Below are 13,261 nucleotides of genomic sequence, written 5' to 3'. Positions count from 1 at the left end.
GTATTTAACCGTTTTTTAGAAGGTGTGTGATGAGCCTGCAGGTGGTTTGCAACTACGGTACCGTTTTACAGCAAGAGCCAAAAGAGCCTCACTAGAAAAAATGGGACTAACTTCTCGGTCTCCTAACTTTCACGATCAATATCATCATCATCAACAACAACAACAACAACATTATGGACAACAACACGAACGACAAAGGATTCCTCGTTTCGGCAGAGAGAGAATGATTACTGCCTTCCTGAGTGTGGGCTCCCTTATTTTAGTAGCACTACTCTTCAATTTAACGACCTTAATACTGTTTATTCCTCATGACACCGAGGGACAGAAATTATTTGATTTGTTTGAGGAGAGAAGATTGATACGAGAAAGACAAGCCAAAGAACTAGTGGACATGAGCAACTTTGTGAAGGAAATGACTGTTCAGGCGAAACGAGCCAACTATCAAAAGAAAGCTCTTGCCTTCGCGTCGAGATCGTATAGTCAAATGAATGTAACAAAAGCAGCCTACAATGATCTCCTCGCTAAATATGCAAAACGATATCAATACTACCAGGCGACACTTCAAGACGCTCAACTTATATTGAATATTACAAAGGTGGTTCACGAATATGAACTGCTCAATGTTACGAATAGAATTTATGTACGTTGTTTTTGATTTTTAACGACTCGAAATATTGGAAACTCTTTACATTATCAGCAAGAAGAAGCCAATATAAATATAACAACACCAATTGATCCAAATTATGTGGAGAAGCTTAACGGTACACAGTTCACTACCCTTAGTACCACAACATTTTCGAGAAGCCTCTACAGCGAAACATCTAGGCTTGTCACAGGAGAAGGTTTTGGTATTTTTATCACCGGCCACGGAACATTGTATTCATTCGGAACAAAATCTTATGCGTTGGGCAGAACTAATAGAAAAGACAGATCCGTAAATCCTGTGGATTTTAAATTGTCTGCCAACGAAGAAATTTGGCAACTCGTTGCAGGCGATTCTCATGTACTTCTCCTGACTAATTTGAAATTGTACGGATGGGTAAGTTTTGTAGTCATCAGTGGTTCATTTCTGCTCACTGTGGGTTCCTCATCAACATGTCATTGAACTCTGATTTCTTATCAATAATAAGGGATTAAACAATTGGGGTCAACTTGGTGATGGTTCAACTACAACCAGACAGCTCCCAGTGGAAATTCTGACTCATTCAGGAAGTATTATATATATTGCGGCAGGTACTGATAATTCGTTCTATGTCAATACAGCAGGTCAATTGTACGCTTGGGGAAGAAATAGTGAATATCAACTCGGTAAGTCTTTGCAGTTTCAAAGGTCTTGTTGCTAAAACAGCATTTTAGGTTTGGGAACTGACCGAACAATAGCACCTGCATCAGTGAAACAACCGATGCTGGTCTCATTTGCCGATAACCCAGCAGTTACTCACGTTTGTGCCGGCGTTGCTCATGTTGTTGTCAGATTTAGTAATGGAAGTTTTTCTTACTGGGTAAGTCCAACAAAAAGAATTGAGAAAAATTAATATCCAATTTTAGGGACAAAATTTTCCAATTGCTGGCTATCCCAATGCAGTTTATCAATATTTCGCAAGGCCTGTAGATATTGGAGTGAGTCCTAATAACTATCCAACGAGTAACCACTTAGACTTTGTGTGTGGCGATCGATCAACTCTGTTTTTGACCAATTTGGGAACAGTGTTTGGTTTAGGTGAAGGAGCAAACGGCAGGCTAGGAATAACAGGAGCAAATTCAAAGTCCGTATTAACACAAATTACAACCACCGATTTGGGCTCTCGCAAAATTTTGAAGCTCTTCCATAAAAAATCAGCAGCATTTGCAATATGCGACGATGGAACAGTATGGGCGTGGGGAGCCAATTATCATTGCCAACTTGGTACAGGAAGGTATGACTGGTGTTATTGGTGGTATGGATGTGGTTGCTATGATGTGACAATACCAAGGAAGATCCAATCATTTCCAAAGGCTAAAAATCCTTATTACTACGAGTTCGCCTTAATGACATATTCCACTGCAATGTTTTATTCTGACGGTAATAATCTCTTTTTGGCTGGAGCAGGATTTTCAGAAGATAGCCGGTTGGGCACAAGAATTATTCCAAGATACTTGTTCCGAAACATTCAACAAGTGAAGATGCAATTTTGGTCACCTCTTCAAAGAAAGTATCCCTTCTTTACCGCCCAAAACAATCAAACCGTATATATACGAGAAGAACATTATATGGGCACTTCAAAAGACAATCTTAATATTGTATCAATACTGGGAGTTGGATACACCTCTCAAAATGTCCCAAATCAAGGAGTGACAAGTCTATCTATACAAGACAAGAATAAGATGTTTGCTTATTCATTCTTTAACACTCACATGCTCACCGTCAATACGACTGTTTATTTCTTTGGAGGAATGCTCAATCACACTATGACCAACAAAATAATTAGTACCAACTCAGTATTTGGAGAATGGACGGTGTACAATAAGACTCTTCCTTTTCCTGTTGCAAGTGGAATGTATGCACTGGTTGAAGATTACTTTTATATTTTTGGAGGAATGACCACTGACAATATTGGAAACTTGATGCCTTCAAATAAGATTATCAGAGCTCCTTTAAGAGACATTTTGAGTTGGGAGGTGACAACGATGACATTACCTTCTTCAATTTATGCAGGGCATACAGAGATCATTGGAAACAATATATATATATTTGGTGGAAGAAAATTTAACCAAGAACCGAATTCAGATATTTTAATGTCTCCTTTGGTCAATATGACTTGGACAAATACATATCTACCACTTCCATATCCGATTGTTGATGGGCCTGTCCTCTATGACTCTAAAAACATTTACATGTTTGGTGGGTATTACGCTACCAATGAAAAATATTATGCAAATATTCTACAAGCTAATTTGACAAACCCATTGTACTGGGATGACTCCATGAACAAGGTCCCTTCTCCTGTAGGCTCACGTTATTATTCGATTGGTTGTGGTTCGGTATTTTTATTGGGTATGCAAACGAACAGGACAGACACAACTGTGAATATATTGTCGTCAAACTCTAATCGATTTTGTTCGACTCACGGAAATTGCGTGAGAGGTAATTGTGTTTGTCACAATCAATGGACTGGTTTAAATTGCTCAATTCCAACTTGTAATGGAATTCCACAAGGAACACTCGGTGTTTGTAGCGGCAGAGGATCATGCATCGGGCCTGATACTTGTAACTGTACAAACTCAACGCTTTGGGGAAGTTCTTGGTGTGACATTCCAAAATGTGATGGTGTTTTGGCAACCGTTAACTCTTCTGTGTGCAATGGAAATGGAGCTTGTGTGAGTCCCAATACGTGTGTTTGCAACCTTGGTTGGCGTGGTGAAAGGTGTCAAGTCGCAATCTGTTATGGTGTGTCAGGAGACGACCCAAGTGTTTGCAGTGGTGTCGGAGCCTGTGTTAAACCGGACATGTGTGCATGTAACATTGGTTATTACGGTAGTAATTGTCAATCTTACTTTTCGCAATCAATTCGTGTTAAGGCAACCATTGACGGCACCGATAATGTGATCATACAGGGAGGGGTGTTAACATGGCAGCACGGAGCATTTGGAGCACCCACTGGGATTACTATTAACGGCCAAGCATTCGCCTATACTTCCAGCTACCAATTAGGTTACAATACAGACGGATTCAGCCGTGTTAGTGTGACCAAAACAACGGCCAGAGATACAGTTACAATATCACAAATGCCTACGGCCCAGAATGGATGGAAAACGATTGTGGGCGTTGTAGACAATCCCGGAGGAGCTGCAGCTTACGACTTTACCATTACTATCAGTGCTTAAAGTTACTAAAGAAAAATGCATTCGAAAAACTGGTTGTTTATTCTGATTTCTTTGGTTGTAAACTGCTGAGCTTCGACTTTAAATCGCTTATAGAACGCTTTGGAGTTGCAACCACATCTTGCTTCTTTGTTTTCTTTTGAGCAGAGGATAGGACTCGAGTTTGTGTGTCCTCGTTCATGTGTTGTTTCTTTGGTGTTGAGGCGTTATTTTTCTTTGGCTCTTCATTGGTAGTACTACTGGGAACGTCTGACTTTGGAGTGGTAACTGCTGCTGTGGACGTTGTGACTTCTTCAGGATTTGCTGATAAAGGGCCTTGCTTTTTCGCTGATGTTGGTTGAACATTGTCCTTCTTCTTTGGTGTTGCAATAGCTTCTTCAGTCTGTTTGTTGTTATTTGTAGCACTCTCTGCAGTTGCTTGTTTCTTTGTTATTGATGATGTTAACTTCTTTGGCGTGCTAGTAGTGAGTGGTGCGGAAGTTTCATCCGATGATGAATTACCAACAACACGAGCAGGTGTTGCTATCTCACTCTTTCTTGGAGTCATGACTGCTTTCTTTGGTGTTGAGGTTGGTTGGATTAAAGAAGCGTGTGTGGTTGCTGCTTCTTCCTGAAGCGTCTCTTCCTTCTTTCCTCGACTTCTCCATTTCTTCTCAGCTTTGAAAGTTTTAGCCTTGTCCATATCAATATCAACATTTTCATAAATTTTCACATAAATAGAACGATTCGTGTGTAGCATGACCATTCTAATGTCACTTTGAACCAATTGAGAAAATGCAGTTCTAACTTCTGCATTGTTTGTCTTGTTCTCCAAAAAGTGTGAAACGTTTGCAAAAATGTCCTTGTCATTCCATTCAGTACGAGCAATTCGAATGGTAAAGTGCGAATTACCTTGCACAATGAATGCCTTGGAATGAGTAAGATCGTTATTGATCCAACCCAAAACATTATCAAGTGTCACTGGTCTCACTCCTTGCTTTCTCTTTTTATAGGAGTTGAATAGGGCAGAAACTTTTCTCGAAAGAGTAGCGTCACAAAATAGTAAATCGTATTGGTTCAAGAAATGCTTCTTATCGTTGAATCTGCCAAATCTAGTGTTTTCAAATGTATTTCCTTTAAGATAGGTCGTTCCAATTTCAACCATCAAGTCTGAAAGTTTCATAATTTTCAATTTTGTAATAAATTCACAGTCCTTCAATGTTTGAGTGTAGGCATCGTATTGGTCGTCTTGAACGAGAAGTAACATTTGGAGAGATGAGAATGGAAGTTGTTCCTTCGAGAAACTCAGAATGGGTTTTAAAAATGGGACATCGACAGGTGCTGAAATGGAATGCAAATATGGATTCTTCATGTAGACAGAAATAAAGAATACAAGGCTAGGATCTTGTTCTGAGAATAAAAGACCTTCACCTGGTTGTGTGATTGCTTGGTCATATGTTTTGAGTTGTTTGATGGTTTCCATGACTTCGCTCTTTTCTAATTGAATGTGACTGACCGTAGATGCACTCATTGCCTCAGCTAAACATATGGAAAGACATATTCACATGATTTGCAAATCAGGTGAGTAATTATGTTGAGATGTATCCATGAGAATGATGCACCACATAAATGTCATGTGTTGAAATGAGCATAAAACATTGACAACATCAAACTTTTCACTTACCAATCGCAGTCTTATAGTATCCAGTCGAAATGAATTTGAATTGTTTGGCGAATAATTTTTCATCCTTTCCTGTGAATGCTTTGATAGCTTGTAATTTTGAGAGAGTTTTTGCAGAGTAAACTTCTTCTTCAATTGGTTCTTGGTCGTATTCATAGGAAGGATCAACTTCAACATTTTCAATACCGGTGACTGCTTTTTTAAAGTCTGGATCAGCATCATCAAGGAAGAATCCAGCCTTGTTTTCCTCATCAAAACTACATTCACTCAAAATGTAATCCCTCATCACCTGATCAAAATCTAATTCTTCATCTTGTAATGTCTCCAAGTCATCCTTCTTCGGAACCAAAGGTACATGTACTTTTTGATTAAAAGGCTTTTTGAATGGTTTAATTCTATCCAAAACCTCCGTATGATACCGTTGAATATGGTCCTTCTTTTTTTGAAACAAACTCTTCTTCTCCTCTTCCGTAGCTCCCTGAAGAGCCTGTTTAATTTGCTCCTTGTGGAGTTGCTGTGTGGAGAGAGGCTTTGTGAGCGAAAGGTTTTTCTTTGGAGCCATTTTTTTTCAACAATCACCAAAAAATTTGAATTGATAAAATCGAGAGAGTACGTTTTTGGTCGGAGAGGGCAACGAAGAAGACAAGGAGAAGACAATGCCAACCTATGTTGAGTGGAAGGAATATATCTCTTTTCATTTGTTGGTAATGTTCACTCAGAAATTGAAGATTCGTTTGGTAGCCTATTGGATCGTTGAACTTGTTATTCGATCTGAATAAACATTACAGAATGCCATTGAAGAACCAGATTGCAACCGTCCTCATGCATTTTCAGTCGGCATCAAAATTTCAAAAAAAGAATTTTCATAAAAAATTGAAAAAAAATGAGCGAACAACAACAAGGACAATCCTCTTCCAGTGCCACCACTACTGATGAAACCAAGCTTACTCCTGAAGAAAAGAAGGCTCTCCGGGAACAACGAAAGAAGGAAAGCGAGGAGAAGAAGAGGCAAAGACAATTGGAGAGAGAACAACAACAAAAAGCTGCTCTAGAGGCTCAAATTGTTAGAATTACGGAAGAGGAGTTTCTCAATCAATCAAAATCTTTTGGTCATATTCCAACCATCCGTTCCACCTATCAAACGGAACAGAAATTTGATCAAGTGAAGGATATTGATGCTTCGTATCATGACAAGATTGTAACTCTCAGATCAAGAATTCATACTGTGAGAGGACAAGGAAAATCTTGTTTCATCTTGTTGAGAGAAGGATGCTTCTCAATTCAAGCTACACTCTTCGCTCAAGATGAAGAAGGAAAGGCAATGGCTAAATATGCTCAAAAACTCACCAAGGAGTCCATTGTTCAAATGGTCGGTAAAGTCGTGAAAGTCGAACAAGAAATTACTTCTGCCACACAAAAAGACGTTGAAGTGCAAATTCACAAGATTTACTGCATTTCCACAGCTACTGGCTTGCCCATTCAAATTGAAGATTGCATGAAGGTGGAAACCAAGGAGGAGCAAATGAAAGCCAATATGGCCGAGTTGGAAGAGGCAAAAGCAGAAGAAGAAGGAACTGGTCCGAAGGCTGTTGGTCAAAAGCTTCGTTTGGACAATCGTGTGATTGATATGAGAGCCCCTGCCCAATTAGCTATTTTCAAGATTCAATCTGCTATGGGAAGATTCTTTAGAGAATTCTTGTATGGTTTGGACTTTACAGAAATTCACACACCAAAATTGATTGCTACTGCCTCCGAAGGTGGTGCTGAAGTTTTCAAGGTTCACTACTTTGACAGATTTGCCTATTTGGCTCAATCACCACAATTGTATAAGCAAATGGCTGTTGTTGGTGACTTGATGAAGGTCTTTGAGATTGGTCCAGTGTTTAGAGCTGAAAAGAGTTTCACCCATCGTCACTTGACCGAATTCGTTGGTTTGGATATTGAAATGGCAATCAAATCTCACTACACTGAGGCTTTGGAAGTGATTGACAAGATGTTTATTTATATTTTCAATCGTCTTGAGAAGGACTTTGCGAGAGAATTGGAAATTATTAGAGCTCAGTATCCATTCGAACCAATCATTTACAACCAAGAGAAGAACTTGAGAATTCCATACTCTCAAGCAATTACCTTGTTGAATGAAAAGCACAATTTGGGCCTTGCACTCGACGAGGATATCAATTCTACCCAGGAAAGAATGTTGGGAGAAATCATTCGTGAAAAGTACAATACTGACTTTTTCATTGTTGACAAATTCCCATTGAAGTTACGTCCATTCTACACTATGCCTTGTCCAGAGGATCCAACCTTGTCCAATTCGTATGACATTTATTTGAGAGGTGAAGAAATTTCTTCTGGAGCTCAACGTATTCATGACGCCGAATTGTTGCAACAAAATGCAAAGGAGAAGGGTGTTGATTTGACTCCAATCCAAGCATATGTTGATGCTTTCAAATATGGTGCTTGGCCTCATGCTGGTTGTGGTGTTGGCTTGGAAAGAATTGTCATGTTATATCTTGGTTTGGGTAACGTGAGAAAGACCTCCATGTTCCCAAGAGATCCAAACAGAGTTACTCCATAAATATTCCACACAACTTATTGTGAAAATTCAGAGTCTTGTGTGAATTTGATTTTTATTCTGTGTTGAAAACTGTTGATGATCCACTTACACCAATGAGGGTCGTACAACAACAAATAATAACATAAAAACATGAACTCATTCAATGGTTCGTAATCACTCCAATTGTTACTGGAATGAGAAAGAACAAAACAAATGGCGAATAGTCGCACAACATGGCACTGAAACGATTCATGGTCGTATTTTTAAAGTTTTCTGCTAACGACTCAGCCTCTTCATAATTTGCAGCATTCCATCCTGCATAATTTGGTGGATATCTAAATAATTCGTTCACTCCATTCGACGATGTGACATGACTATCACTGTCACTACGATTGTTGTCTTGAATCACCACTGGAATAAATGATTCATTTCTGAACGAGGCATATTTTAAGCCAAGTGGTAAATCACCGTCCGCACAACCATTACTTTGAATATTCTCCCTCTCCAAAATTTCTTCAACCTCAAACACCCATTTTCTTAAAAAGCTCAATGATTCCTCATCCTCTCTCGTCAACTCAAATTGTTTGAAAGGGTGTGAAGTAAATTCCATGAAATGGGAATGGTGATATTTGCCATTCACTTCATGAATTGAATATTCATTAATGGATATGAATTGATTGTTCATCACATCATGATCACATTCCTCATGACTACATGAAAATTCTCTCACTTGTTTCAATTTTTCAATTTCATAATATCTATAAATGTACAATGTAATCTCTCTTCCTCTCATCGACTGAGGCCATTCCAGTGTAAATGACTTCTCACCACCGGCATGAGTATCCCATTTAAACTGATCATTCATCATGCTTTTATTCTCCGTTTCTTTATCAATCATGATGGCTTTCATTCCAAATTTCAATTTCCGTTGATAGAAATGTTTTGCAATGCATTGGAATGCTTTCGGAACATCCTGAGGTACTACCGAGAAGTGAATCTTGTAATCGGGTGCCCGATGATTACAAAGTGCTTGAGCAATCCAGTATTTTCGTCCATTCAAAGTAAAGACTCTCACAAAGTTATTGGACGCTCCAATATAATATCCATTCAATTTATGCATTTTGCTACGATCTTGAACAAGTTTTTCATAATTAAAAACAAGTGAAAGCGAGGCATCGGAATCATCGGGAACTGTATCTTGTTCTTCCACCATAAACACCTCACCACCGGTGGAGTTGGGTTTGGGTTTGGGTTTCATGAGATTTTTTTTAAGTTCAAAGTTCAGTTGTTGAGCTTGAAATCCAAACGGAAAGATTTCGATCGCAATTTCTGTGATATTTGACAATCGAAAAATGTTCTTTTTTGATCACACTTGTGATCCCTACCACAGAAGATCTGTAAATTATGGAATTTGAATTTCCTTATTAGGTAATTGCTTCGTTGTCAACAACTCTCTCACCTCTCAATTCCAACGTTAGTACATAATGTGTTGTTGAACAATCCTTGTTCTCATGAATCAAATCTCCAATCCAAAAAAACAACAACAACACACGCGAAACAACCTTTAATCTTTCACAGAAAATGATGCATCATTCCCGATTCATTGCCTTCCTGTTAAGCATTGCTGCATTCCTGTTGCTTCTTCTTTCATGTACCAAAAACAACAACCTCTCTTCTCTCGTTCATGCTGATTACTTGATGGAAGAATTCAAAAATCTTTCCTGTAGTGGAACATCCGTCTATAAGGAATACAATCCCACCACTTGCGATAACTTGAATTCTGGCGTTTGTCAAAACCATACTAATTACAGTTCCAAAAGATCATGTCTCCCTACCATTCAAACACCACTCTCACCAAAAGTAGGTGAACACATGACTCTCTTTTATGAAGATTCGAAATGTTCAACAAAACCATCGAAGGTCATTGTCACTACTTTGGATACTTGTATTCCAGCTAGTTTGGGCTCTTATATGATTAAGGTATTATTATTCTGATACAAATTGTCAAAATGAAATCATGACGGACACGATTACTGTCAGGGATTGTTTCAATGGAAAGTCTGTTCAATGCAATAACAGAACGGAAATTCCACCCGTAAGAAATTCTACTCGTCTCAATGGTGGCACCTCAGAATTCATGTTGAGACTCAGCATTGGAATTATGGTTTCAGTGATGTATGTTCTGTTGTTCTAATATTGAATCTAATCTTTGATTGAGGCCATGAGAGAGGATCATGTTTGAAGGAATGTTTGCAAATCATCATCAAATTCACCTGAAACAATTTGTTGGAATTCAGAGTAATGTTGTTAAATCAAACACCTCAAAGTGGACTGTTTTCAATTCTGGACACATAAAAGTTTAATAATTGGAGAGTAAAAAGAGTGAACATTTGAGTTCACATTTCTACACCACAACACAGGTGTACACTCCAAAAATTCCGTTATTCTCTCTGGCTGTTTCTTTAAGAGTATTATTACTTTAGAATTAAGCTATTCGTTTCATCATCCTCTCCTTTCGTATTTCTTGTTGTTGATAAATACATCTTGTCATTGATACTGTTGTCAACAACATCGGTCATCATGGTATCGAATGTGTGAGGAAAGAGAGCGAGCATGATGGAACTAACTCCAAGCCATTCATAGGCTGGAATATACGTACTCACATACGCAGGAATAAACCCTAATCCTGCCAAAACAAAAATCAATTGCCAAATAATGACAAATGTGTGACAAGTGACCGATAATAAAAACCAGGTTCGTTTTGAAGGAAACTGTTTCGAGTCGTGATGAGTTATTCGTCTGAATAATTCGAATGGAGTCGATTTGTTCTTCACAACCTTAACGACTCGCCATGTGTGAATGACCACGGAGCATGCTGTATAGGTCAGTAAAAGAATTAATCCAAGAAATGCTGTCACAAAGTGAAAGGACTTGGTTCCTTTCTGGTCAGGAAATATGGCCATTAACAAGAGTAATAAATTGCTGACGAGTCCAAACAATAATTGCGACCAAATGAGCCAAAATGCCACAGACTTCAATTCAACACGTCGTCTTGGCATGGTCAATCCACAACACATCATTCTCCACCATCCACTGTGAGCATTTGCTAAACCAAACCATTTAGCATGAAGCATGAGAGCTCTATTGAAAAACAACACACTCATGATCACCCAATAGACTGCAAAAGTTGCCACAAAAAAAGGCCGTAACCAATGATCCTCTCTTCCACACGATGAAATAGCTCTTCCGAAATTAATATCCACACCACAAATAATGAGTAATACCAACAGTAATCCAAATATAAATAACCATGTCAGGGTTGCAAGAATTGAAATCATTCTTAATGCTGTCGGAGAGAAAATTACGGACCCATGATGATGATGAGAGAGTCCATGGTTCCAAGCATTTGAAGAAATTCCTTGATTGGATTGAGTGCTAGGTTGTTCCTCCGAACCCGAAGACGTAGCAACAATTGGTCCAATACTTGAAGAAGGAAACAACAACCATGAGCCAATTTTCCAACCCGATGCATGGAATGAATCCTTCTTTTTGTTGTTTTCAATCATTTTTTGAGAGTCTCATTCAGCTCGAGAAAACAAGCTTGGGAATGCACAATATAAATGATGATGATGGCGTTTTCAATGATCACTTCTTCCATCATGTAATGGAGGTCATGTCATTATTGAGACTACATTCGTGTTGAAGCAACAGCATGCTGTTGTCTGCACTGCTCAACAAACGTTTCGGGTGAGGTCCATATAATAGTTAAGGAATATTTCACTTTTCGATCAGATATGGCAAGCGCTATAATGCCATTTTCGAGAATGATGAAGGTTGTCTTTTAGATATTTGTTGCTTTTGATGTATATCAGCTATTCGTATTCTTCTGATAGCCAAATGATCTCAATAGGAAGGTTTCAAAAGATTAACCTGTTTTGTTCATGCTTGCTTGATACAACGCGTAAATATTTGGTAACAGTCCACTAATTCCAAGTCTCACTTCAAACCTTTCGGGTGTTATTGATTTATGTTCAAAAATAGAAGAATTCATAGTGCATGACACTGTTGAGTGGTAGTTTTCTTTCGTTATGAATGTTGAAGAATTCATCGTTCACCACTCAGGAGATCACAGAGCCGTGATAAGAGGTCAATCATCATGATGAACACTCCGGATCTCTAAATCAAAGCTGCAAACCAAACGGCCGTTACGTTTCTGTGCAGGATAAATCAAATTGTGAGAGGATAGAGCCAAGTATTTGACGCGCCTCTTCCAAATATTCAATTGCCCCTGACGTAATTTGCTTTCCTTCTAGAGTGGTGCGAACCAACATCCGCCAACCGTGTTTTTAACCCAAAATGCATTATCATCAATTTCTGTTCTAACTATTGACAGCAGACTTTTCGCCTGTGAAAAAAAAACAAAAAACAACAAATCGTCTCAACAGTGAAAACTGCCGTTTTCAAACAGCTGACCTGTTGACTCGTATGTGCACCTTTTCTTGCTCTCTTGTGATATTAGACCCTGTCTCTCAATATTCAATCTTTGAATTATCAAATCATTATCGCTTTGTAAGTAGTGTTTTAACATGATTTGTGAATATATATATTCAACAACAATATCATTGACATTATGATGTGGAATCTCATAACGCGAATTGTGTCGATGAAATAACTTCTCTCAAATTGATTCCTCGACGTGGATATGTCCTCCGTATGACCTCTCTCACATTCGTCTTCGCTTCCCAATGTTTCTTTTTGGTTCATTGAATCTCATTGAATCTGAAACATCCTTTGCCTCTCCTCTGATTTGCTTTTTTTCATGAGGATACTTTTGGTGTTTGTCTTACGTGCTGATGATGATGATATGATACATACTGGTTGTTCTATTGTTGCACTTCTTCTTCTTCTAATAACGACCGAATGATATTATCTCTCCCAAACACAACCTCTCTGCACATTCGTGGTGTTCTTCATCCCAAATCTCATATCCTCATCCCAAAATCTCCTCAAACCTTTCCGTTTCACTCTCTCCTTTTAAATCTATCCTTTACTCAACTTGTAAAATACATTTTTTTATGGTCAACTGCTGCTCTCACTGGAAGGGCCTTTCTATCCCTTCAAAAATCATCTTTTGGCTCATACAAGCTTCAAAAGAATTCAAACAACAACAGTTGGCCATC

At 38.5% G+C, this 13,261-nt stretch overlaps 6 protein-coding genes across 6 annotated transcripts; 3 read left to right on the top strand and 3 right to left on the bottom strand.

Annotated features, from left to right (window-relative positions):
• Positions 1-100: 100 nt before the first annotated feature.
• On the top strand, positions 101-3,864 carry FDP41_003733 (uncharacterized protein; the record flags this gene model as incomplete). Its single annotated transcript, XM_044707070.1, has 5 exons — positions 101-640; positions 698-1,039; positions 1,131-1,308; positions 1,357-1,502; positions 1,549-3,864. 5 exons carry the CDS (start codon positions 101-103, stop codon positions 3,862-3,864), a joined length of 3,522 nt encoding a protein of 1,173 aa, XP_044561793.1.
• Positions 3,865-3,901: 37 nt separating this feature from the next.
• On the bottom strand, positions 3,902-6,083 carry FDP41_003732 (uncharacterized protein; the record flags this gene model as incomplete). The annotated part of the gene is made up of 2 exons (XM_044707069.1): positions 3,902-5,379; positions 5,525-6,083. 2 exons carry the CDS (start codon positions 6,081-6,083, stop codon positions 3,902-3,904), a joined length of 2,037 nt encoding a protein of 678 aa, XP_044561792.1.
• A 321-nt stretch (positions 6,084-6,404) lies between these two features.
• FDP41_003731 (uncharacterized protein) lies at positions 6,405-8,102 on the top strand (the record flags this gene model as incomplete). The annotated part of the gene is made up of 1 exon (XM_044707068.1): positions 6,405-8,102. The coding sequence occupies one exon, from the start codon at positions 6,405-6,407 to the stop codon at positions 8,100-8,102; it is 1,698 nt and encodes a 565-aa protein (XP_044561791.1).
• A 139-nt stretch (positions 8,103-8,241) lies between these two features.
• FDP41_003730 (uncharacterized protein) lies at positions 8,242-9,339 on the bottom strand (the record flags this gene model as incomplete). Its single annotated transcript, XM_044707067.1, has 1 exon — positions 8,242-9,339. The coding sequence occupies one exon, from the start codon at positions 9,337-9,339 to the stop codon at positions 8,242-8,244; it is 1,098 nt and encodes a 365-aa protein (XP_044561790.1).
• A 323-nt stretch (positions 9,340-9,662) lies between these two features.
• Positions 9,663-10,076, top strand: FDP41_003729 (uncharacterized protein; the record flags this gene model as incomplete). The annotated part of the gene is made up of 1 exon (XM_044707065.1): positions 9,663-10,076. One exon carries the CDS (start codon positions 9,663-9,665, stop codon positions 10,074-10,076), a length of 414 nt encoding a protein of 137 aa, XP_044561789.1.
• A 479-nt stretch (positions 10,077-10,555) lies between these two features.
• Positions 10,556-11,647, bottom strand: FDP41_003728 (uncharacterized protein; the record flags this gene model as incomplete). The annotated part of the gene is made up of 1 exon (XM_044707064.1): positions 10,556-11,647. One exon carries the CDS (start codon positions 11,645-11,647, stop codon positions 10,556-10,558), a length of 1,092 nt encoding a protein of 363 aa, XP_044561788.1.
• Between the last annotated feature and the right edge of the window lie 1,614 nt (positions 11,648-13,261).

The sequence above is a fragment of the Naegleria fowleri genome (genome assembly GCF_008403515.1).
Source record: "Naegleria fowleri strain ATCC 30894 chromosome Unknown tig35, whole genome shotgun sequence".
Lineage (NCBI taxonomy): Eukaryota > Heterolobosea > Eutetramitea > Acrasida > Naegleriidae > Naegleria > Naegleria fowleri.
This window is presented reverse-complemented; position numbering and strand designations above follow the sequence as displayed.